Here is a 23,108-nt window from a genome sequence, read left to right on the forward strand (position 1 = left end):
TATTGCGTATCTCGCTTCTGATTTTGTATTGTTTTGTCAGTGACATTTTATGCTCCCTCTCCCTTGCCTATTGATGGTTTCAACCAACTTTTTAGGACACATTTGGTAAACATAAAGAGCATGGCAACTGCTCAGAATTAACATCTTTCAATGAAATAAATAACCATGGAATTGCCATCACCAGAGTAAATAAATGTGTGGGTTTTCATGGGTGAACTTTGAACTATGCACTAATAGAATGACTAAAATAAGAGTCATTTTTACAATTACGCCTTTGTATTGGATAGAAGACAGTATGAATCTTATGTTATAGCAAACTATCAAGGAGTCACTTGTTAGTTGCACAGTAAAGAGCAGGAATCCTTCCAGAAAACATCCAGGCGGACAACAGGTCGTGTGATTTATGCGAATAAATAATAATAATAATAACGTCAAATCAAAAGTATGTGTCTTAACCATGAGGACACAAGGTTTCTTTTTGGTTTTTGCATACATAGTAGGTGCAATGGCTCACACAAAACTGTCACAAACTGTGTATCCACCTGTGATGGTAAGCAAAGGAAACAACCATTGATACTGAAATCTGCTGTGCTGCACTTCTGAGCAACTATCAGGACTATAATGTTCAAATATCATCAAAGTCCAGTCATCCCTCTTCCTCACATGAACCATAAAGGAGAAGTGAGTTTACAACAATGGTACTTGAGGACAACTTTGTACTCCGGGGTTATTTCCATCAGCAGTGTCAACTCGGGACAAGGTAACAGATCTTGCCAAAATTGTCTCTGAGAAACAGCAAATGTCTGGTTTTCCTGAAATCATCCCCTTCCGATAACAAACACGCTTGTTTACAACTGGCATTTCCGCTCACCAATCCTTTGTGACTCAAGGGTTCATCTTCACCTCGTATAACATCAAGATTTAATACTCCCTTTGCACCGGGAGATAAGCTACTATAGCCAACTGTTACGGAAATACAAGGCCAACAACATCCCAATAAAAACACTTATTTCTGCAAGAGGAAGTAATCCATCAAGCACGTGTTGTAATAAGAGAAAGGGTTGACCCTTCTTTTCTCCACTTCTAAGAACAACCTTCATCTCTTCCTATAAAGGAGATTTGCGCACTTACATCACTACATACCACAACGTAATCTGCTCAATGCAAAAGAATGATACCGTGTCTATATTAATTATTTTGAACGCCAGTAAATTGTTTAATGAAACTTAACCGTTCTCTCCTCATGTCTGCACATGTTTACAGTATAAATGCAGGAGTTTACTTTCATTGGTGATTTAAATACATGATGGATTTAAGGCCTTTGCCTGGAATATGCTTGAATTCAATGTAGGGCTGCAACTATGATTCAGCTGCTGGTTATTTTCTTGATTGACGGATTAATGGTTTTGTATATGAAATATAAATTATAATTGCCCAAACCCCGAGGTAGCACTTTCAAACATCTTGTTTTATTCGACCACCAAAACCTGAAGATATTCCGTTTACTATCATATATGACAAAGTAAAGTGGCAAATTGTCATATTCATGAAGCTGAAATCAGAGAATGTTTTTCAACACTTTTCTGTCATTTAATTTCAGTTCTACTTCAAAGTAATTTTTTTGTATTAACAAAAAAAAACGAGTGAAACCTAAAAAATATATTGTGATGGCAATGATAGCTAACAACTAATTAAACAACACAGCTGAATGTCAATGTGTTAAATTGTTGAATAGTATATAAATTCATACTCAAGAACGAAATATGTCCCAGAATGTGTTTTGCAGTGGTCGATACTTTTATATTGCCCAAACAGAAGATGAATGAGTTGAAATAGTGGGCCAAAGGTTTCCATTTGGTTATGAACCTCTCTTTGTCATTGTGTAGCAGTTCCAGATAACACTTGCTGACATATTTGGAGTTTTGTTTCTAGTACTGGGAAATAATTGTTCACTGGTGAACACTAATGGCAAATATCTGTCCTAAACCGCAGAAAAGCCACATTGTATTGGACCACTTAAAAGAATTTCACAGTAAACTTTAGGTTGCTGTCGCAACATGTCATGTCAGTTTCATGGCACTTTTATAGATATCTGGCTCCCCCTTGTGTTTAAAACAGCACACTGCCAAAGTGGCTAGATACATAAATTTTCATTCCATAAAAACAAGTTATGAAGACAAATATAACCCGAATGTTACTTGCTTTTGGTAGTTTGTGTGTAATACTAGCCTTATTATCCTCATTACAGCAAATGGTCTGTGGTTTACATACTGTAGTTTAGAGGTATGTTTCAAAATTCCCTTCCAGTAAAGTAAAGCCAAAATGGATGCATGGTTGAAAATATATATTCAAATAATCTTTTTATTCATTCTATATAGTTGTACACCACTAAAGACAGTGATAGGAGCACACAACGGGCATGAACATTTGTCAGTTATATGGAGGAGGGAGGAAACTTTGCAGATAATAAAAAATAAGAACATTTTTCTTAATCGTTGCGTCGCTGAAAGTACATCCAAAACTGGAGAAATAAGACTGTATGTGCCAGATTGACTTCTTTCACTTGCTATTGGTTTTATTCTGTACAGAGGGACAATTTGTACAAAATTAATCTAGATATATAACACTACATGAAACAAGGTAAATCATATATACAATATTAAATGAGTCATATAGTACAGATCACATACAAAAGGACACTTTTAAGTTATCATGTTTTGGAAATATGTTAAAATTAAAAGATCTGCAAAGATCCTGCAGAGAAAGAGAACAAGCCACCAAATCATTTTTAAATCATCTCTTATCGCGGACGACTTGTTTTTCAGCACTAAAATAAACCTCAAATATTTCTTTACTCAAACTCAAAGTCCATAAAACATCTCTCCCAGCAAGCAGAACTTTCATAAATGCAATGACCTCGACAACAGAAATTAATCAGTTTGGTGAATGGCATTCCTCCAGGGTAAACGGTACATGTTTAACATGGTAGTTTTAATTTACAGATTTTTGCATTCAAGCAAATACAGTATTAATACAGTTAACAAGCCATGTCACGATGTCAGTTTATTTTCAGCATCTGGCATTTTTGTGGCCATTATTGATACCAGTGTGTTTCAGCGTTGGGCATCCTGAATGGCCAGAAGAAAAATAAATCCAAAACCTGACATCTACGCCACTATCCTCCAGAGAAAAGACAAAGAAATACAACATCAAATATGAAGAACTGTAGCAGACCTCCTTAGTTTAAACAATGGTACTGACTGAGATAGAGACAGACAAACAGACAGACACTCTAACACCTGAAATTAGGAATGGTAACAACACAAACAGGCCAAACAGTTACATTTTTCCTGGTAGCTCTCAAGATTTTTGTATTAATCACTTAATGTCAGTATGTTAATAGCTACTGAGATCACCGGCTCCTATGTTTGATAATAAAATAATTTCTATTTTTAATTAGAGGACATTACAATATCTTTATAGTATACAGTACCAATACACCTTCATGCTCTTTAAAAAAAGGAACATAATGAGCAAAAATCTTAACGTAGTAACAGCTGCTGACAACTTTCAGTTCATTTTTAGGTGCTGAGACACAGCGTGACAGTACAGATCTGTGCCTCCTCCTCCATTCAATAAAAACTAAATCGGATTATTTCTTTTTTTACAAAGACACACACACACACACACACACACACACACACACACCCCTTTCATTCAGGTTCATCTTCATCTACTATACTTACAAACAGTTAGTACCATTGTTTGAACTGCCTAGGCATCACTATGGTCTGGTTTTCAAATATTGCCAATGAACATAAGGAAGCAAGCATATAAAAGAGTGGTATATGGCACAAAACAATAAAATGGAAAGTATCAGATGTCCACAGGACAACTTCTACTTTCCTCGCCATTGCAAGGCTAAGGACAGGCCTCAGTTTGGTCTGGTGTACTAAACAAAACAAAATAACCAAAAACTCTTAAACACCAGTGAATAAAAGGCAAGTGTCCCTGTTAAAGTCACAGATGAAAACATGAAACAAACAAAGAACACAACGGTCTTGGCACTGACAAGATGTCCGTTAGATTGAGCACAAAATAAAGAAACCATACAACAGATGACAGGAAAGTCTTGTCTTTCATCCGACCAACAGGTTCTGTTTTTTGTTCCCTTTGACAGAAACGAAAACCAAAGAGCAGAGACCGAGAGACGATCCTTTGACAGTGAGTCAGTCAGTTCCTATGTTTCCATGTCCAATCCACTGTGAACATGTTTACGAGAAGGAATGAAGGAACCAGCGTTGTGCCGTCCCAGGTTCCACATTTACAGTGAGCGCACGGAAGGGGGGTGGGAGGTGAAGGAGAAAGGAAGGTAAGAGGAACTGATGGAGAAATAACTGGAGAACACAATGAATGTGGCGAGGGCTAAAAGACACACACACTCCCGCTCCTCTCCAAATAAAGAAAAAAACCTGAGAAAGCAGAAATCTGAGAGAGGTGGATACAGGGCTTCTGCACTGGGGTAGCAGGAATGAAGGAGAACTAAGGATTCTGGGTAAATTGATGGTGGGAGGAGGGATGGAGCGCCCAACGTGGGTTGCCAGTGTTTTTCTGGCACCTGGACGAAGAGGATGTCCATGGCTGTCGAGGGTAGAAGGGGCAGTTGAACCAAGAGCCAGCAGATGGGGGGGACTTAGAGTCCATCGTGGGTGGTCAACATGTCTTCAGCTCTGCGGTGGGACTCCAAGGCTTTTGTGGTGTAGATATCCTGAGGCAACTCAGACTTGCGTCGCACCATAGGCCGTTCTTTCCGCTGTTCATGCTGCAACTGAGAGGAGACCAGAAAAGTGAGGCTTAATTAGAAACACGTCATCGTCTCTTGTCAATTGTTCTGATCACATCTTCATGAGATGAAGCACAATTCAGTTACATCAAAATCTAATTTACAGAGGAAAAGCAACACCAAATTAAAATATGGCATTACAGGTATGACATTCAGCCGTACCTAGGCAAAAATATTATAACAACTTTAAATTAAATACACAGCATCAAGTCCTGCACTACATTTATGGAGCCCCAAAGTGTTCAATATTAAATATATAAAAACACATTGTCAGATAAACAACTACTTTAAGAGATCTAAGAAATGATTACAACTCAACTGATTATGAATTCTTATTCAACAGTGTTTTATTGGAGTAAAGTCATTTAAGAAGATTTTATTTCATAAGTGCATTTTATATCGTTACATTTTATTTCTTTCCACATACCATAATTTTTTACATCATAATGACATTTTTCATGATAGTGGTGGAGTCACCAGTCATAATAAAAATGATGAAAGGACATTTCACAATATGAGGTTGAGATTTATTAATTTATCACATTATTACTACATTACATTATTGGTTCGGTCATACTGATTTCACACTACATTATTTATTTAATCTTGAATGCTTTGGGGCTCTATGCTATACTTTAGACAACATGCAAGGAGAAACAGGCAGACAAAAATGAAAGCTCTTGATTCCAGTGTTTAGTCCACGGCCAGATTTGTTTTGTATGTTTTTATTTTATTAGTAGGTTGATTTTTTTTAAAAACCCAAAAACACACAACAACAACAACAACCAGTTTATCATTTACACAAAGTATACAATTATAATTACATTACAAGTGCTGGTCATATAATTAGAGTATCATCAAAAAGTTGATTTATTTCAGTAATTCCATTCAAAAAGTGAAACTTGGATATTATAATCATTCATTACACACAGACTGATATATTTCAAATGTTTATTTCATTTAATTGTGATGATTAAAACTGACAACTAATGAAAATCCCAAATTCAGTATCTCCAAAAATTAGAATATTACTTAAGACCAATACAAAAAAAGGATTTTTAGAAATGTTGGCCAACTGAAAAGTATGAACATGAAAAGTATGAGCATGTACAGCACTCAATACTTAGTTGAGGCTCCTTTTGCCTGAATTACTGCAGCAATGCGGCGTCGCATGGAGTCGATCAGTCTGTGGCACTGCTCAGGTGTTATGAGAGCCCAGGTTGCTCTGATAGCTCTTCTATATTGTTGGGTCTGGCGTATCGCATCTTCCTCTTCACAATACCCCTCAGATTTTCTATAGTGTTAAGGTCAGGCGGAGTTTGCTGGCCAATTAAGAACAGAGATACCATGGTCCTTAAACCAGGTACTGGTAGCTTTGTCACTGTGTGCAGGTGCCAAGTCCTGTTGGAAAATGAAATCTGCATCTCCATAAAGTTGGTCAGCAGCAGGAAGCATTAACGCTCTAAAACTTCCTGGTAGACGGCTGCGTTGACCTTGGACATCAGAAAACACAGTGGACCAACACCAGCAGATGACATGGCTGAGTGATGGCCATCACTGACTGTGGAAACTTTACTTTCATTAGAGAACATAACTTTGGACCACTCAGCAGCAGTCCGATCCTTTTTGTCTTTAGCGTAGGCGAGACGCTTCTGACGCTGTGTCTTGTTCAAGAGTGGCCTGATAGAAGGAATGCGACAGCTGAAACCCATGTCTTGCATACGTCTGTGCGTGGTGATTCTTGAAGCACTGACTCCAGCTGCAGTCCACTCTTTGTGAATCCCCCCCACATTTTTGAATGGGTTTTGTTTCACAATCCTCTCCAGGGTGCGGTTATCTCTATTGCTTGTGCACTTTTTTCTACCACATCTTTTCCTTCCCTTCGCCTCTCTATTAATGTGCTTGGACACAGTGCTCTGAACAGCCAGCCTCTTTAGCAGTGACCTTTTGTGTCTTGCCCTCCTTGTGCAAGGTGCCAATGGTCGTCTTTTGGACAGCTGTCAAGTCAGCAGTCTTCCCCATGATTGTGTAGCCTACAGAACTAGACTGAGAGACCATTTAAAGGCCTTTGCAGGTGTTTTGAGTTAATTAGCTGATTAGAGTGTGGCACCAGCTGTCTTCAATATTGAACCTTTTCACAGTATTCTAATTTTCTGAGATACTGATTTTGGAGTTTCATTAGTTGTCAGTTATAATCATCAAAATTAAAAGGAGTGAACACTTGAAATATATCAGTCAGTGTGGAATGAATGTATACATTATACAAGTTTCACTTTTTGAATGGAATTACTGAAATAAAATCAACTTTTTGATGATATTCTAATTATGACCAGCACCTGTAGTGCAAGTAGCTTCAATTAGAAAACTTTGCATGTTTGATAACACACAAATCTATTCATATATAGAGTGACTGTAAGATTAATAGACAGAGAGAAAGTCAGGTTTACCTGAGTCGCGCCCTCCTCAACTGTCTTTTTTAACCTCTGAACATCTTCTATCAAAGGGATATCCGTCTCCATTGCTACAGGACTATTGAGGTCAGAGGAATCAACATACATAGAGAACTATGTTGAAAACAAAAGGGAAACAAAAACAAAAAAACACACAAAAGGATGGAGAAAAGACTTTCAGTCGCATGCAAAGAAGAATGATTCAAGAGGCTCTGAACTGATTAAAAGAAGCAACTCTGTTCTATTGCAATTATCAGTTTAATTATGACTTAGTTGAGGGAATCAAAATGATTGAAAAAAAACAAAAAACTCCAAAATAAATCTTTTACAGCAGATTAACGTTGTAGCGTTGATATTTTTGGATTGAAAGTTTTATTTTTGTTTCACATTTAAAAAAATAGTCTGACTTTACTTTCTTGCAGAGAGTAGAGAATATAGACACCGTTCTCATGTACGTACTGTCAACACTGTACATGGCTGGGTCAAGTAGGCGGTTAACTTAGACTGGAAACAGGAGGAAACAGCTAGCAAGGCTCTGTCCAACAAAGGCAAATCTGTCCACCAGCACCTCTAAAGCTCTCTGCTTAGAATATTATATCTCCTTTATTTAATCTGTACAAAAAACAACTGCTGTTTTACAGTGGGGAGAGTCGGACGATTTCTTGGCTAGGTGCAGGGAATTCCTGTTGACTCCACTGGTTGCCGGAAAACCTCACGGTGACAACGAGACTTCAGGAAGTCCCTGCCAAGAATTAAGATTTAAAAAGGATTTTGTGACCTTTGGACAGAGCCAGGCTGGCCGTTTCCCCCCAGTTTCCAGTCTTTGTACTAAGCTAACCAATAGCTGGCTATAGCTTCAAATTTACCTTAAAGACATGAGTGCTATCAATCATCCAACTCTCTGCAAGAAAGTCAATAAGCATATTTCTCAAGATGCCCAACACTGAAGTCATACTGTCTTATAGTGCAATGCTAAAGTCAGTTTTTGGGAGGGGGTTAGGAATTTTAAAAGCAGGCGTTTCAGCCTGTATAGAGTTACTCTTTAAATTAATCACATACTTCAGAGAGACTTTTAGAGATGTCTGATTCAAAACACTCACCACAACTAAGCACATTCTTAGAGCAAGGCCACTCTCACAAAGACCTTTCCATCTTTACCAGCAGTGTAATTTGGAGAACATTAACCACCAAGTCGGAGTTTGAATGAGGGATAAGATGGAAAGGGAACTACAACTCAACAAAACTGGCTAACAGAAAACACAACACACTTACTTAATATATATTTGTTCCATACACACACACACACACACACACACACGCACACTTTAGAAGAAATGGAAAAACAGGTGTTGTTAAATGGTTGTACACACTGCTCACCTGTGGATTTGACTTCGCAAGGTTCTCGATTTTGATCCAAGCCTCTTCGCGTTCTTTTGACTTTGCCTTCTCTCTGTCAAAGAAAGCGGCAAACCCCAATGTCAGTAATCGGTTCCACAAAACACTACTTTAAGGTGCAGTGTTACGGCTGATTGTAATTATTTGGCACTCAAACATCATTTAAAAAAAGCAGGAGTCTGTGGTGCCTACTTGTTTTTCTCAGCCCTGAACTGCTGTGTGCAATCATCGAAGAGCTTCTGATTCATCTCCATGAAAAGCTTCAGAGCATTGTAGATGAGGCCGTGGATGGTCCTTTGAACGAACACACACACACACACACACACACACACTTCAAGAGTCAAATCTTTACAAACACAAGCAGCATTACTGTAAAGGTCCCTTTGTCCCCAGCAACAAACCTAAATTAATATCACACATGAGGACAAAGTTTTAAAAAAATTATACTTGACACTTGGCAAATAGCTATCGTACTTAAAATTACTAAATAAAATAATTACAAAAAATTAAGCTATAGACCGTTGGCTCTGACACTTTTAAGCATTTTATTTTATCTTTAAAAATAGCAGCACTCTAAAAATGTCTTCCAAAACAATTAATTTACAATGAGTAATAAGTAAGTGCTGGAACTTATGGAGTCACTAGTTGCAGATGTCCTTAAGGAGGAGTGTAGATGTTTCCCATAGGCTGGATTTTTAAGTATTGTCATGTGTGTCCATGTAACTTTAAATGCTGTTTTTGGCCAGGTCTCTCTTGAAAAATATTTTGTATCTTTATGGGCTTTTCCTGGTTTAATAAAATTAAAATAAAAGTAGGACTCTGTTGGCATGTTTGCTTGAAAAATGACTTTTGTTCATCAGCTGATCGATTCATTGACTCTTGAAATTCTATAATAGATATAGATAGAAACAGACAGATCATGTAAAAAAAAAAAAAGAAAAAAAGTGATCTGCAATAAAAAATGAATTATAGGTATGGACAAACAGCTGTTTACAGAATCTTTATGTAATGTGTAACTGATGTGCAGGAGAGTACATTCTGTGACCACACTGAAAAACCCACACACACACACTTTTGAGAGATATCACTATGTGAGCTATTGTGTCAGACTGGTGTTACTTGCTGTGTGAAGTACAGAGCTTTTTATTAGCAGAGCTCGTGGGGGCAGGGGGCTACATTTGAGCATCTTACTTGTTCCAATGGGTCTTAGAGTTGCGGTATAGAGCGGGGAACATAATCGGCAGAATCTTTGCTGCGTTGTCGCTGATCAGACTCATGATGTATTCGTTGTTCCAGTAGTAGAGAGCTCTCTCCGCCACCTACAGAAAACATAAACACCACCTCAGTCAGGCACATACCGACACACACCACCACTCCACCTGAATAATGAGTTGTGAAGGTACAGTTGTGATCACCCATCGGGTACTCGGGTACCTGGAAGTGCGGGCTGGACACACACTTGGCCAGCTGTCTGAAGAGAGGCTCCTGCACTTTAACGAACTCAGAGGGCTCGATGACGTCCAGGATCTCCTCCAACTCATTGAGGAACATCACCTCCTTGGGACTGTGAGTCTTTGGCCAGTACTTTAGTAGAGCCATTACCACCTGTTGGGATGATGAAGAAAGATAATGATAATGTTGATCAGGGAAGATAAAGGGATAGCAGCTTTGGGGCTTAACAGATGTCAACTGGCCCAAAAACATTATTTAGCAATTTATAATCTTGCAAAACGAACCAAAATACACATTCACATTTTTAAAAATCAGTTTGAGCATCAAATAAGGAATTTAAGCAAGCACCATTATGTGAAGAAATAAGGCATTTTTGACATACCGGCTCAGTTAGAGTGCTGTCCTTTTCTAAAAACTGCACCACGCAGTAGGCCAGCTGCAAAACACAATCATTAAACTGTCAAAAGTATTTGAATTTACACACACACACACACACACACACACACACACACACACACACACACACACAAAAAGGTAACATGGCAGCGAACATGTGACGCCCGAGGGACACACTGGCACTAGAACACCAGTTGTTGACTAAACCTGCAGAATGATGTGCTGCTCGAAGTAGTAGTAGTAGAAGAAATTAAGGTGTGTGTTCAACAAACTTACCTGTGGATGGTAGACACTGAGTGATTTGACTTTGTGCAGAGGCAATAAAACCTTTAACAGGAAAATCTTGTGCTCTTCTTTTAGTGGTAAGGCAAATCCATTGATTATGCTACAAAATAAACAAAAGTACAATCAGAACACCTGAAAAGTAGTCTGGCATGATTTTGGAATTAAACAGAAAAACACTGACGGTCATGTAAAAATTGTATAAAAGCCATAAGGACATTACATCTGCATTCACCAAAGCTTTTAACTGTACGGGCCATACCTTCCAAGTATTTCCAGTAGTTCAGCTATACCGTTGTGGTGCTCTGTCTCATAGATAAACCTGTAAGGACAAACAGACTTCATTCAGTGGCAACACGCAGACTTTATATTAACTAAAAATGAAAAAGAAGATTCAAGTGCTGACCATTTCTCTCAGTATGCATGTTTAAAAATGAGCAGAGCACTGGGAGACCGGCACTGACCTATAGAAAATGTTATTGATCTGTTTTCTGATGTACGCTCTCAGCCCCAGGAACTTTCCGTAGATCCTGTGAAGGGTAGTTTTGAGGAAGTCTCTCTCTCGTGGATCCTCGCTGTCAAAAAGTTCTAGGAGCTACAATGCAAGGGAGTTGTTACCATAATGACAGTCGCAGCGCAGATTCTGTCTTGTAATTTAGTTTGTCCTATTATACAGTCTGAGAGGCTGACAAGATAATTTTCCTACCTGCATAACAAATTTCTGGTCGATGTATTTCTTCGCTATGTTAGGCTGAAAGTCGGGTGATTCTAAAAATCTAAGGAAAAATTCATAGACAAGCTGCAACAGAAAGGGGGGGGGGGGGGACAAACAGGAATGAATGCTTGGAAGGAATTCAAGCTAAATGGGGAGCTGTGCAATGTTGAAGTAGTTCACAAATGCTCCAACACCAACTGCACACTTTAAAATGTGATACAGTTTTGAAGACTTTAGCTCTAAATTCCTCTTTTTGTTCTTCATGGCCATCAATGCGAGAATTGTTGGCTGCCAAATCTTTTTTTATTTACACATGTACTTAAAAGGAATCACTAGGGAACTGCATGCTTCAGGCTCCTCTATGTTGAGAATAATCAGTTATAAACCTTTCACTGTTTTGCAGGTGATTTAATGATTTAAATGTCAACCTGGAGGTGTGGCCATGCAGCTTCAAGTGTTGGCTCGTCTTCCTCTGGATCAAACTCGGCGCCAGTAGGGTTTGACGAAGGAGGCAATGTTCTGAACATATTCACCGCAAACTGGAAGAGAAATGAGACTGTGACTGTTTATTCCACTGGACAGTACGCTATTTAAGTCAACTTCCTTTTGTTGTTTTAATAACCCAAAGCTGGCCCCAGTATAGGTTACAAAAGATTTTCATTCAAGTTTTAAAAAAAAAAAAAAAAAAAAGCTGCAGCTAGAACTTCCTGTCAGACGTTTCCCACTCTTGAATAAATGTTTACCGTCATGACATATGGTAAAACCACCAGTGAAACCACATGAACTGCTTCTTGAATTTGGAGAACACAACTGATTTTTCTTTTTCATACACTGTTAGATTTCACTCTACTTTACTTGAACAATGCAACATTTAAAAAATAAAAGCACAGCACAGCGTCTTTTGGGACGCATCTCTGCACAGTCAGAAGCACATTAAGTTTGCTTAAAGGTGGATTATAAATGCTGTTATCATATAGAGGAGTACAGCTCATTTAATCAGTTCCTAGCCCTTGTGTTAAAATATTAGGAACATGTGTTAGTATTAAGTTTCATGATTTATTTTCCAATCTGCTTTCAATTCTTGTTACTGATACAACAAAACAAAACTGTCTTGATGCTCGAGTCTACAACCCATTTAACTTAAGCTGCGTTTGTCTATGAAATGTCCCATCTTAGGTATTTGATAATATGTTTTTCTTTTTAGGTTAATGTTAACTTTGTCCTTGGACCTGGCCTCCAGGGGTTTGGCCCACAATAATCCAAGTGTGTTGTGTTTCTGGTCTCTCCTAGTGTCAACTGACTCCCCTGTGGGCTCCTGTTCCCTGCCAGGCAGATCATGGGACAGTGCAGGTGGCCTACTAAAACACTGAGAGCCTTGTTCGAAAAGACAGGCTACAAGGTAGATAGGCTGTCTGGGCTGTGCTGTGCGCTTCAACCCAGAACAGACTGTGAGCATGACTACGCATGAACTCCACAATTGAAACCGTAAATGGAAATGTCATAACGGTGATTATAGCAAATCTGCTGTTGGCTTTGATGATGAAAAGAAAGCAGTTTAGTGTTAGTGTCCAAGAAAGAGTATCTCACTAGACTGCAGCATTTCCATCATGTTTATAGCTCCGTTTCTATATCTCTGCACAATAAAGATTGAGATGAGATGGTAAGCAGCATCATCATCAGCGGTCATCAGTTTTGAAGTTTAGTTGTAAGACAAATTTGGCTCTTATTTTGAAATAAATCACTATTACTTCAGCTGAAAATAAAACAGTCATCACATCCCTTGTACCAGTGGTAATACTTTCCTGGGATATGCAAACTTAAAGGCAGCTGCCTCATCATTTGTTTATTACTTAACTATCTGTGAGTGTACTAATGGTGCTTTCAGACCAAATGCGAAGCGAGCGTTTGGGGCGGTGAGTTTACATACAAAGTCAACGCAATGACGTGTAGAGCCTCGATTTACTGTCGGGTGGTGCGAAGGGGCCGGCGACGCGAAGGCAACGCAAAGGAATTTGCGTGAGTTGAATATTTTCAACTCAAGCGAGAATGTCGCATGACGCTGAGTCGCGATAGCCCATCAGTGTTGAGATTGTCCGTACGTCACCAACGGGTTCAGAGCGATGTGTGGTGAGGGACAGGCAGAGCGGGAGATTGAAAATCTGCTGGCCGGCTGAGAGCTGCTAAACTTGGGGGAGAGGAACAGGGAGCAGCGCTGCAACCTTTGGACAAATAAACAGTCAGACTGGATTATGCTCTAACAACTACGCCGTTTACTCGTTTTAGTTTTTGGGATTTCAACATTGATTTATCTTCACTGGAGCTTCTCAGCAGCTAGCTTCCGTGCACATCTGGTTCCAGTGTTGTTAGCGTTGTTAGCTCTGTCGGACTACGACTTCATATTTATTTAAAAACCATACAAAACTGGACATTACTTGGAGAAAAGAAAGCGAGGAGGTTGAACAACCTGGTGAGTTCAGAAAACATGTGTAACTTTATTCCAGCTACCATTGTACTTTACTGTGACCAAGTTAGCATAGCCCTGATCGATCCAAACTCCATTCAGAAAAAAAACATTTTAGAATAAAGTTGTTGTCCTGATGTCTTGCTGACAGACCTGACAAAGCATGAATTCATATGTTCATGCATCAGTTTAATCCGTTTATTCCTGTTTAATCACAGCAAAAAGTTTACTTTGGGTTCATACAGCTGTAGTAATGGCGAGTTGTGTTTATTCACGTTAAAATCGCCTTCTCGCGTTGTGTGAAGACTTGCAGCAAATGTACTCACGCGAGGAAAGTATCACGTTTGGTCTGAATGCCACATTAGATGCGGTGGTGCTGTGAGCTAAATGCTAGCATCAGCATGCATGTTCACTTATGACTATGCCAATATGCTGATGTTTAACATATTATACCTTGTTCATGTCATAGTTCAGCATGTTAGCATGCTAGCATTTGTTAATTAGCACTAAACAACATACAGCTGTGGCTGATGGGCATTAGTTGTTAGAAATTAGACATAAATTGGACAATTTTTTACCTGACGTTGGCTATAGATTAAAAAGAGCCATGTCACCAGCATGGCTTAAGTCTAACATTTGTATACACAAAATCTTGTTGCTCATTACAACTTTTGCAAGAAATAAATGAGATGATGGAAAGGAAATACATCTTATACGTCTGTCCTCTCCTCTATGGCTTAAACCCACTTTATTCTTGAAAAATTATTTGAAAGGCAGTAAGAAGAGAGAAAACCAGATCTTCTGCTCCAAGCAAAATCATTCTCATCATATTCTCGGCCCAAGTTACTCCATCTTCAGCTTTAACCACAAACGTAACCCCTCCGGCTCTACTGACCATGTGCACCACCTCCGGGTAGATGGGCTCTGTGATGACATTCCTGTTGTGGGTGATGTACTCCACCATTTCGCTCAGCGCCGCCCGCTTCACTTCCTTCCATTTTAGGTCGCTCAGCGGGTCGGACAGGAAGTCGAAGAGAACGCAGCACTGTCTTAGCTTCTGGATGAAGAGCTTCTCCTGCTCTGCAGGGGCCACATCTGGGGACACAAAGAGGGAAGAAAATGAGCGGTGGAGGGAAGAAAAGAGTCCAGGGACGACCGAAAGAGAGTTGAATGCTTAACCAGGCGACACAACGGTGATGAAATAAGGCGCTTGAGAGTATAGGAGAATGGAGTGAAGGGTCACAAGAGAAAGGAGGGGGGCGGTTTAACTGTCAAGGATGACAGTTAAAATAGCAATGTCACAGAAAAAGAAATGCAAGGCAGTGAGAGAGTGATGAAGACTGGCAAATGAGTCATAAAGACTAAAGTGCATTAAGAGAAAGGCTGAGATGGTTAGAACCCAGGGGGAGGATACAGGGGGACAGAGCAGAGTGGAGGAGAAAAGACAGGATGAAGGAGGAAAGGAGGATGAAGGATTTGGGAGCTAGATGTACAGGCAATGTCTCGCCATTTGCGGCACACTGAGGAAAAAAACTTTTCTAGAAAGGAAACCTAGCTATTTAAGTCTGTCAATGTATTTATCCATGGTGGTTTGAAGACTTCCTATTTTTCTTCATGTCCACCCGAGCACTCAAGAGCACAGGCTTGTAAACAAACAACCTCCGACACAGTCAACACTTCACACATGACAACACAAAGAGGAAACTTCCACTTCGGTAACTCTAAATGCCTACCTGCTCATGTGGTGCAGTAACAACACACATTGTCACCATAATTATGTCGCTATGTGACACCACTTTGATCTAGCTTGTTTGTCTTTTGTGATGTTTGGTTTCATCATGTTTGGGTCACATTTGGGGACAATCTACACATGTTCCTCAGCTACCCAAATAACTATCATGGCACAGTTATTACTTAAAAAGTGAAATCAAGATCTGAACATCTAAAATACACATGGCGAGTGGTGTTAATTTTCTCCTCTAACTCTGGGCAAACACTGTTATAGCATCATATAAAGCAACTAAAATCTGATTTTATTTTAAATGAAGCTATAAAAGTGTTTGCCCAGTGTTAGAAGAGATTACCACCACTCACTCATCCGACCTATAAATACGAAGCTACAAACAGTCGCCAGTTAGCTTAGCTTAGCATAAAGACTGGGAAAAAAAGGAAATGGCAACCTTGGCTCTGTCCAAAAGGTAACAACTCATCAACACATGATACCTTGCTGTTCATTGTCTCGTTACAGGATAGCACATGCTAACCATTTCCTCCTATTTCCAGTCTGTACGCTAAGCTATGCTGAGCTAAGCAGCTGCTAACTGTAGCTTACATTTACTGGACAGACGTGAGAGTGGTACAAATCCCCTGATCTACCTCTACAAGAATGTAACTACTCATACTTCTCAAAATAAAGTTGTGTGTCTGCATAGTAAGATGCAAATGGCATTATGATTTATGGTTAAAATTACATTTCACATTAACCTCTTTTTAAAAAGATTGTTCTCTCTTTCTTCTCCTGCTGTAATAAAAACAAGCGCGTTCACAATGTCAACATATTCCTTCACTAATGCCAGCTGTGGGTTAATTTAACAGACAGAAACAGCTGCATGCGAGATAGATAAGAAGGCTGTTAGATCAAGATGCTCTCATTTTGGTTTGCTAGTGATTTACAACGCACCAACAAACCAGAAGTTGTGGTTAGTTTGCTAGACTTGTATTTATGCTTTCAATTGTGTCTCCACTGGTAACCTCTGTTCTGTATCTGATAGTAGATGAATTACTGCAATCACTGCCTGTGCACCCGACACTTACAGTGCAGCAGCTTTTCAGTAACATTTTACTGTGTTTCTGCAACCAGAATGGCCTTGTATGAAGAGGTATTCTCTGACATTCACCTATACTCTAGTTGTACAAGGATATCTACAGTTACAGATAAAAAAGGGGAAAAAGAGGGAACGCAAGGGATGGCAGTGAGCAAATTCATATCCAAATCCATCGTCTATGGTGCCAAGCCTTAACAAATCATACCAGTGCTGCTAAAGCTGTGTTTCCTATACTCCAGAATTACTACCATGACTGTACAGTTACCTGTGGGCAGAACAATTTCAAACACAGGATAATTATTACTGGATAATTAGGCTGGGAGACAAATTGTGATTTATAAATATAGCACAGGGTTCAAGTAAGGAAAATTATAATAAATAATTGATGAAGGCAAACAGAGCATTGCAAAAATGGTGTGTGTGTATATATACACATATATACACACACACACACACACACACACACACACACACACACCATTTTTGCAATGCTCTCTCATTATATATATATATATATATAATGAATTAATTTGTTCCCTGTTATGTTGCCGTCTTCCATCTTGTTTTTAATAAGACTATGAGTAATGAGCAAATTAACGTCATCAGATTCTGCCAATTCAGTCACGCAGGTGTTTTATAAAGGAAAACATTGCGGGAAAAACTTGATAGAGAGAAATAATAGGCAGCTAAACCTATTCGCTCAGGCCCTATTATCAACGAATGTACACGAAGAGTGACAAAGGCCGCACCACAGGAAAGAGAAGCGCGCACACAAACGTACAAGTGCTTGACATTCTTGCAAATAGGCAGATCTAGGTAAGAAGAGAGATATCCTATTCAGACATAATGGAGACTTGGCTCACGCACACACACTTCTGCAGTGTCAGTTTCAAGTCGGTCAATTTATCTTGATGACGGTGAGAGGTTGGGAATTCCAGAGGAGAGAGGGTAAGTGTGTTAGCTGCCATTATCAGCTGCTTCCATACAGATTTGATGGCCAAAACGCTGTCACTGTCTCAAGAGGAAAACACTGTGAGAGCCAGTACTCCTGATTAAAAACACATAAGAGAGAGGGTTCATCCAAGACACTCATCATCATCATGCAGTCAGAAACAACTAAGAATTGTCTCCAAGGTGGTCATAGGACGTTTTAGAAAGAGTCCTGTTAGGTCAACTGAGGTACACCAGTCAAAACTGGGCAACAGCAAGGCCATTTAATATTAGTGTTTACTAATATTTTCAACACTAGTGAACCAGGGCCCTGTTTCAGAAAGCAGGCTTAACAAAATCTGAGCTTATCCCTGAGCTCGGAGTTGATTGAGCTTGAGATGTGAGTTTTCAGTGCCAGAACAGATAGGAGTTAGTTCAATCAAATCTGAGTATGTTGAACCTGACGGAAGTGTGTGTGTGGGGATGAAAAAAAGCCATCATCAACGGAGCTCCAATATTACGATTCACCATGGCAACGGGTAAATAAATTCAGAGCCTCCAATTTAATCGAGTGGAGCTAGAAATATGAATGCGTGCCAACGCCAACCATGATAGGCTCTAAAACGCCGGACTGATGGAATGATCAATACATTAACATTAGTACTTAGCGTTGCTCATTCATCATTTACCAGACTGGAATTTCCTTAATAAATGATAAATGGCTAGAATTCTCCTACAGCCCTTTACATAAAATTTTAAATTGGAAATCTATATTTATTAAGATGTAACCCGATGGGACAAAATGCAGCAGTCACCTACCTGATTATGAAAATAGGTATTGATCAAATATAAGACAGTTTACTCATGAACCTGTGATTATAACGTCACAGTCACACCCAGTAAGTTAACCCATTTTTTGCAGTGGAAAATGTGTCTATGGGTTCAGACTGACTGTAATGTTTTAGACGTCTGTTATACATTAATAAAATCTTGCTTATTTCATATTTTATTAATGCTGTCAAAACACATCCAGACTATCAGCAGGTAATAATCAAAACTCACTTTTAAACTTGCTACATTTTGGCCCATTTGTTTCAGCTGCACCACAGTCATCCTCGCTCAGAAATAGTCACATTATCTCGAACATGATAACTACGAAAGGAATGTTCCAATCAGTGCGACAACAATAGGAAAGATTACTGTTCATTGATCAGTTTTATAGGTTACATATTAAACAGTGAGTACTGCAGTAATGTAGCTCACAGTAAGTGTTTTCAGTGCAAATGGCCACAGAGTCACAGTGTTATAGAAGACAGACATAGATTTTATTCTGTGCTAAGGATAAATCCACAATGTGCAGAGATAACTCTATGTCCATACATCGATGACAAATTGATCATAAAGCGGTCATGTTGAAGATCATGTTTGGATGAAAAACTAATAGGCTATCCAACCGGTATTTTAAAGTTTTTAAAGATGTAAATGCATTCCAATATGTGCTTTGATATTGACAGCATGAATGAGGAAATGAAACGTTGTGTCAGACAGCCGCCTCAGGCTCTGCAGGAGGGGAGGAGTTAGAGAGAAACTCACTATTTTTCAACTTATGAACCTCCCAAGGAGGTTAAGTTCGTAGCATCAGTTGCCGGAGTTACTGATCTAGGGTTTATTCGATCTTGTTCTCTGAAACAGAAAACCCAGAGTTTCCCTCATCTCAGGCTTAACATACTCAGAATTTTCACTAATCCTGCTTTCTGAAACGGGGCCCAGGTCTCTCCCTGGCATAAGGTTGGTGTTGTAGCAGATTTTTGTTATTTGTGCTGCTGGTTGCACTGGGACATGAAGCTGGACTGTAATGTGTTGCCATGCCTTGCAACCCCTGACCATGTCAGACTTGCGTTGCTCCTATTACATAAGTCTGTCTGCCTGTGTTAGAAAGTTTCTGTACACTCCTAAAATACCCAGCGGGTTGTTGTGTAACAGATAAAAGCACCAGTGTTGTGATCCCAAAATTGATATTAACCACAATGTGACCTCTATTAATGTAACTAACAGAAGCCTTAGGAGAGGAACAAGCATGTGTGTACACACACACACACACACACACACACACACCCACCCTCATCTTGTCTTGTGGAGAACAGAGAAAGATTTATTTTAATGCCCCCCTTGTTCAAAACGAAGATAATAAATAACTGGAGTCACATTGGAACCATAGTCTCTACTTTTTCTCTGTAAATGGGTCAAATGAACAGCTGCTAGTCTGGAGTTAGGACTGGTTTGGCAATCTGCTTTATCGACTATGTTATGATCAATGTAAACATTGACTGATTACTATTTATAACTATGTACTGGGGGAGCGTGTGTGTTGCAGGTTTGAAGGCATATGAGCAACTAGGTTGGACACATTCATTAAAGTAGTTTTCGTTGCATTGTAAGCAACACCTGAGAATGTAGCCAGGAAATAAACAGTAGACTACAGTTCATGGATCATTTTTGGAAATAGTTAAAAGGCTATGCATCATTGCCACACATTCATAATAAAAATTAAAGGCGTGCTTCGCAGTGCTTCATATTAAAATGGTGTCTTGCAGCACAAAAATGCATCTTTGGTGACACATTTTGTCTCACAAAATGTCTGATAACATGGCTTTAAACGCAGGCATGAATGCACCTAAAACTTAACGAGGAAATGTTGCAATGTGGACCCTGATTCAGAGGTGGTCAGGCATTCATGTGTCAAAACAGGTAACTTAATGTGAATACAAATGCATTCCTAACCATGCTGAAGGGCCACCTAGTCATTTTTGTTGTGTATGTGTGAAGCTCAGACTAATATAGCCAACACAGTTAATTTGTCTTAAATGTGCAGACCTGGATGCTGGTTTTCAAGTCTATAGGTGTGACACCACAGTCCTGTACATATCCATGTGCACATGAACATATATACAGACGGGGGGACAAATTGAGAGGACGAACCTGAATAAAAGAGTGGCGACATGTGAAATGCAGATGTGTCCATGCTCCAGGGCTCACTGAATGGTTTGGAGAGTTTGAAAATGACGGGAATAAAATGCTAGGGCCTTTGCAGTCACCAGATCTCAACCCAGTTTCACATACCTATGGAAGATTTTGGACCAACATGTAAGTCAATGCTCTCCACCACCATCTCCGTAAGACCTTCAAGTCTATTTAACGATGTATGTGACTGTCTCTGATGCAATGTGTCCTCTGGTTATGTTTGTTTTGCTTTCTGTTTACAATACTCAGGTCTCTCTTGTAAGAGAGATCTTGATCTCAGTGAGATTACCTGTTTAGATAAAAGGGTGTATATATAAATGGGGGAATATTTTATTGAAGAATGGTGTTCACCCCTCCAATATAGTCCCACAGCCTTGGCAAAGAGCACTGAAACTCTTCTGGAGGCTCACGGAGGCCTGACTCAATACTAAAACACTTCATGTTGATTTTTCCCTTTAATTTGTCACCCCTCTGTAAGTGTTTTGGTTTAGTAGTAGTTTCAGTTTCCCTTATACAAAATCTAATGTGACAAAGGAAGTGAAACCCACACAACAACAGTGGTTACTCGCACCATTAAATTGAGTCACGTTCACACAGGTCAGCTAGGCACAATCTGGATACCAGACATTTGGTCCGAACAATGTCAGAATGACAGATACACACAATGAGAGGAAAGAGAGTCTGATTGTTCCCCAACACTAAAGGTGTCATTCAAGGCAGTCGCCTCTGTGGCTCAATAGAGTCTAATCAATAATTGCCCGAGGCTTCATCTAATGCCGGGCTGCACCACAGTACAGTGGGAACAAGCCGGGCCTTTCAAACATGACTTTGTATATTGTACACACATTAAGAAGCTGAGCTCGATGCTGTAATCCTAAAGCATCGCTGCTGTGCACTTGACAAAAAAACGACTGGGTCATCTTGACAGTATTGCTTTCTTGACACAGATACATATTTAAGAGACACAATCAGAGTGAGGGTTCTTGCCTAAGCGTGTCGCTCTGCAGAAGGGCAACAAGGGGAACGGCTGGGGAGATGAAGAAGGGGGATGCTGCTTGCTGCAGAGCTGTGGCTGTCTACAAACTGAGACCAATTTGTGCCCAGATGAACTGGAGTGTGACAAAAACGCTGGCCTGGGTGGCAGAGCTGAGGAGGAGGAGGAGGTGCAGAGGGAAGGCTACACTTGATCCCTCTTGAGCTTGTCCCTCAAAGGCTACAGTTAAATGATTGCATACATAAACACAATTAACAATCTGACATGAGAAAAAAAAAAAAGACTCTCAGGAGCAGACCCTTCCCTGGGCTATGACCTCACTTCCTTTGACATCACTAGCTCGGCGGGGGGATGGGCAGCAAGAGCAGCTAGCTAGTAAAACCAGATTTTTTTTTTTTATGTAGCTCCCATCTCTCACAGTAATGCACACAAGCCTTACAAAACACAACCCCCCCACCCGGTTCCCTTTTCAAAAACACAACAGAGTTGCTTTCCAAAGCGCAGATAGAACGATCTCGTCTCAAACGTCGGAATGCTGACTAACCGAGCCAGCGGAGGAGAACAGGAGAACAGCAACACACGGCTCTCTCTCTCTCCTTAATTCCCTAGGATAATACAGCAAGAATAATTTGTCCTTACGTACCTCTGAAGTGCATAAGAGCCACCGGCTGAAAAGGCCCATTGGAATTAGGTGCATCCACAACCATCCTGTCTCCAGATTTATTGCATGTCAACATCTAAACCTCAACCAGGAAGGCGATCCACTCAGGGCGAGAGGCCAGCCTCCATTTTAGCACAAAAGCAGATCAGAAAATGAAGCTCTCCGCTGCTGGAGGGAACTGGCTAGTTAGTGACGTGAGCAGCGAAGAAGCTAACTGATTGGCTGAGCTCGGGCCGCTCTGGAGCAATGAAAGCAAAGGCTGCCGGGAGAGAGGGGGCGTGATTGGCTGGTGCGGACGCACAGGAGGCGGGACATGCGTTGGAATTTTTTTTTTCGGGGGGGGGGGGTCCGGCTCCTCCTCCACACTCACTGGTCTGGTGACGCTGTGCAAGGCAGGCGGTGTTACAGATCTAAGATCAGATTGACTTAAGTCCTTTCCATAGTTTAACCATTAGCAGGGGTTTCTGCATAATCTGACTTTGGATAAGCAGCTGGAAATAACTTACACTGACTGCTTAGAGAGAGAGAGAGAGAGAGAGAGAGAGAGAGGCCCTGACTGAATCTTCAAAGTCTTCTCATTGTTTTCCTCCTGTCATCTCTACTTGATTCTTTATCAAAGAGAGGTGCAGGAGAGGGTCAGAGGGGGCCTCACATCTTTGGATTCAATGAGGAACAGAAGGAGA

General features: G+C 40.0%; 1 protein-coding gene across 4 annotated transcripts; it reads right to left on the bottom strand.

Moving 5' to 3' along the window:
• Positions 1 to 2,347: 2,347 nt before the first annotated feature.
• On the bottom strand, positions 2,348 to 22,584 carry ppp2r5ca (protein phosphatase 2, regulatory subunit B', gamma a). Of its 4 annotated transcripts, none has more exons than XM_038728484.1 (14): positions 22,408 to 22,584; positions 14,890 to 15,089; positions 11,962 to 12,072; positions 11,525 to 11,617; positions 11,283 to 11,413; positions 11,081 to 11,140; positions 10,813 to 10,921; positions 10,523 to 10,576; positions 10,123 to 10,293; positions 9,880 to 10,007; positions 8,881 to 8,982; positions 8,671 to 8,743; positions 7,291 to 7,407; positions 2,348 to 4,828 (listed from the first exon to the last, which is right to left on the bottom strand). In XM_038728484.1, the coding sequence occupies exons 1-14, from the start codon at positions 22,499 to 22,501 to the stop codon at positions 4,694 to 4,696; spliced, it is 1,578 nt and encodes a 525-aa protein (XP_038584412.1). In that variant the 5' UTR covers positions 22,502 to 22,584; the 3' UTR covers positions 2,348 to 4,693. The 4 variants fall into 4 exon arrangements, with proteins under 4 accessions (XP_038584412.1, XP_038584413.1, XP_038584414.1 ...); XM_038728486.1 differs by having other exon boundaries at positions 4,693 to 4,828; positions 7,291 to 7,372; positions 22,408 to 22,583; XM_038728485.1 differs by lacking the exon at positions 7,291 to 7,407 and having other exon boundaries at positions 22,408 to 22,583.
• Between the last annotated feature and the right edge of the window lie 524 nt (positions 22,585 to 23,108).

The sequence above is a fragment of the Micropterus salmoides genome, unplaced genomic scaffold (assembly GCF_014851395.1).
Source record: "Micropterus salmoides isolate LMB-PRFRI ecotype aquatic unplaced genomic scaffold, ASM1485139v1 Ms_hic_scaffold_19, whole genome shotgun sequence".
Taxonomy (NCBI): domain Eukaryota; kingdom Metazoa; phylum Chordata; class Actinopteri; order Centrarchiformes; family Centrarchidae; genus Micropterus; species Micropterus salmoides.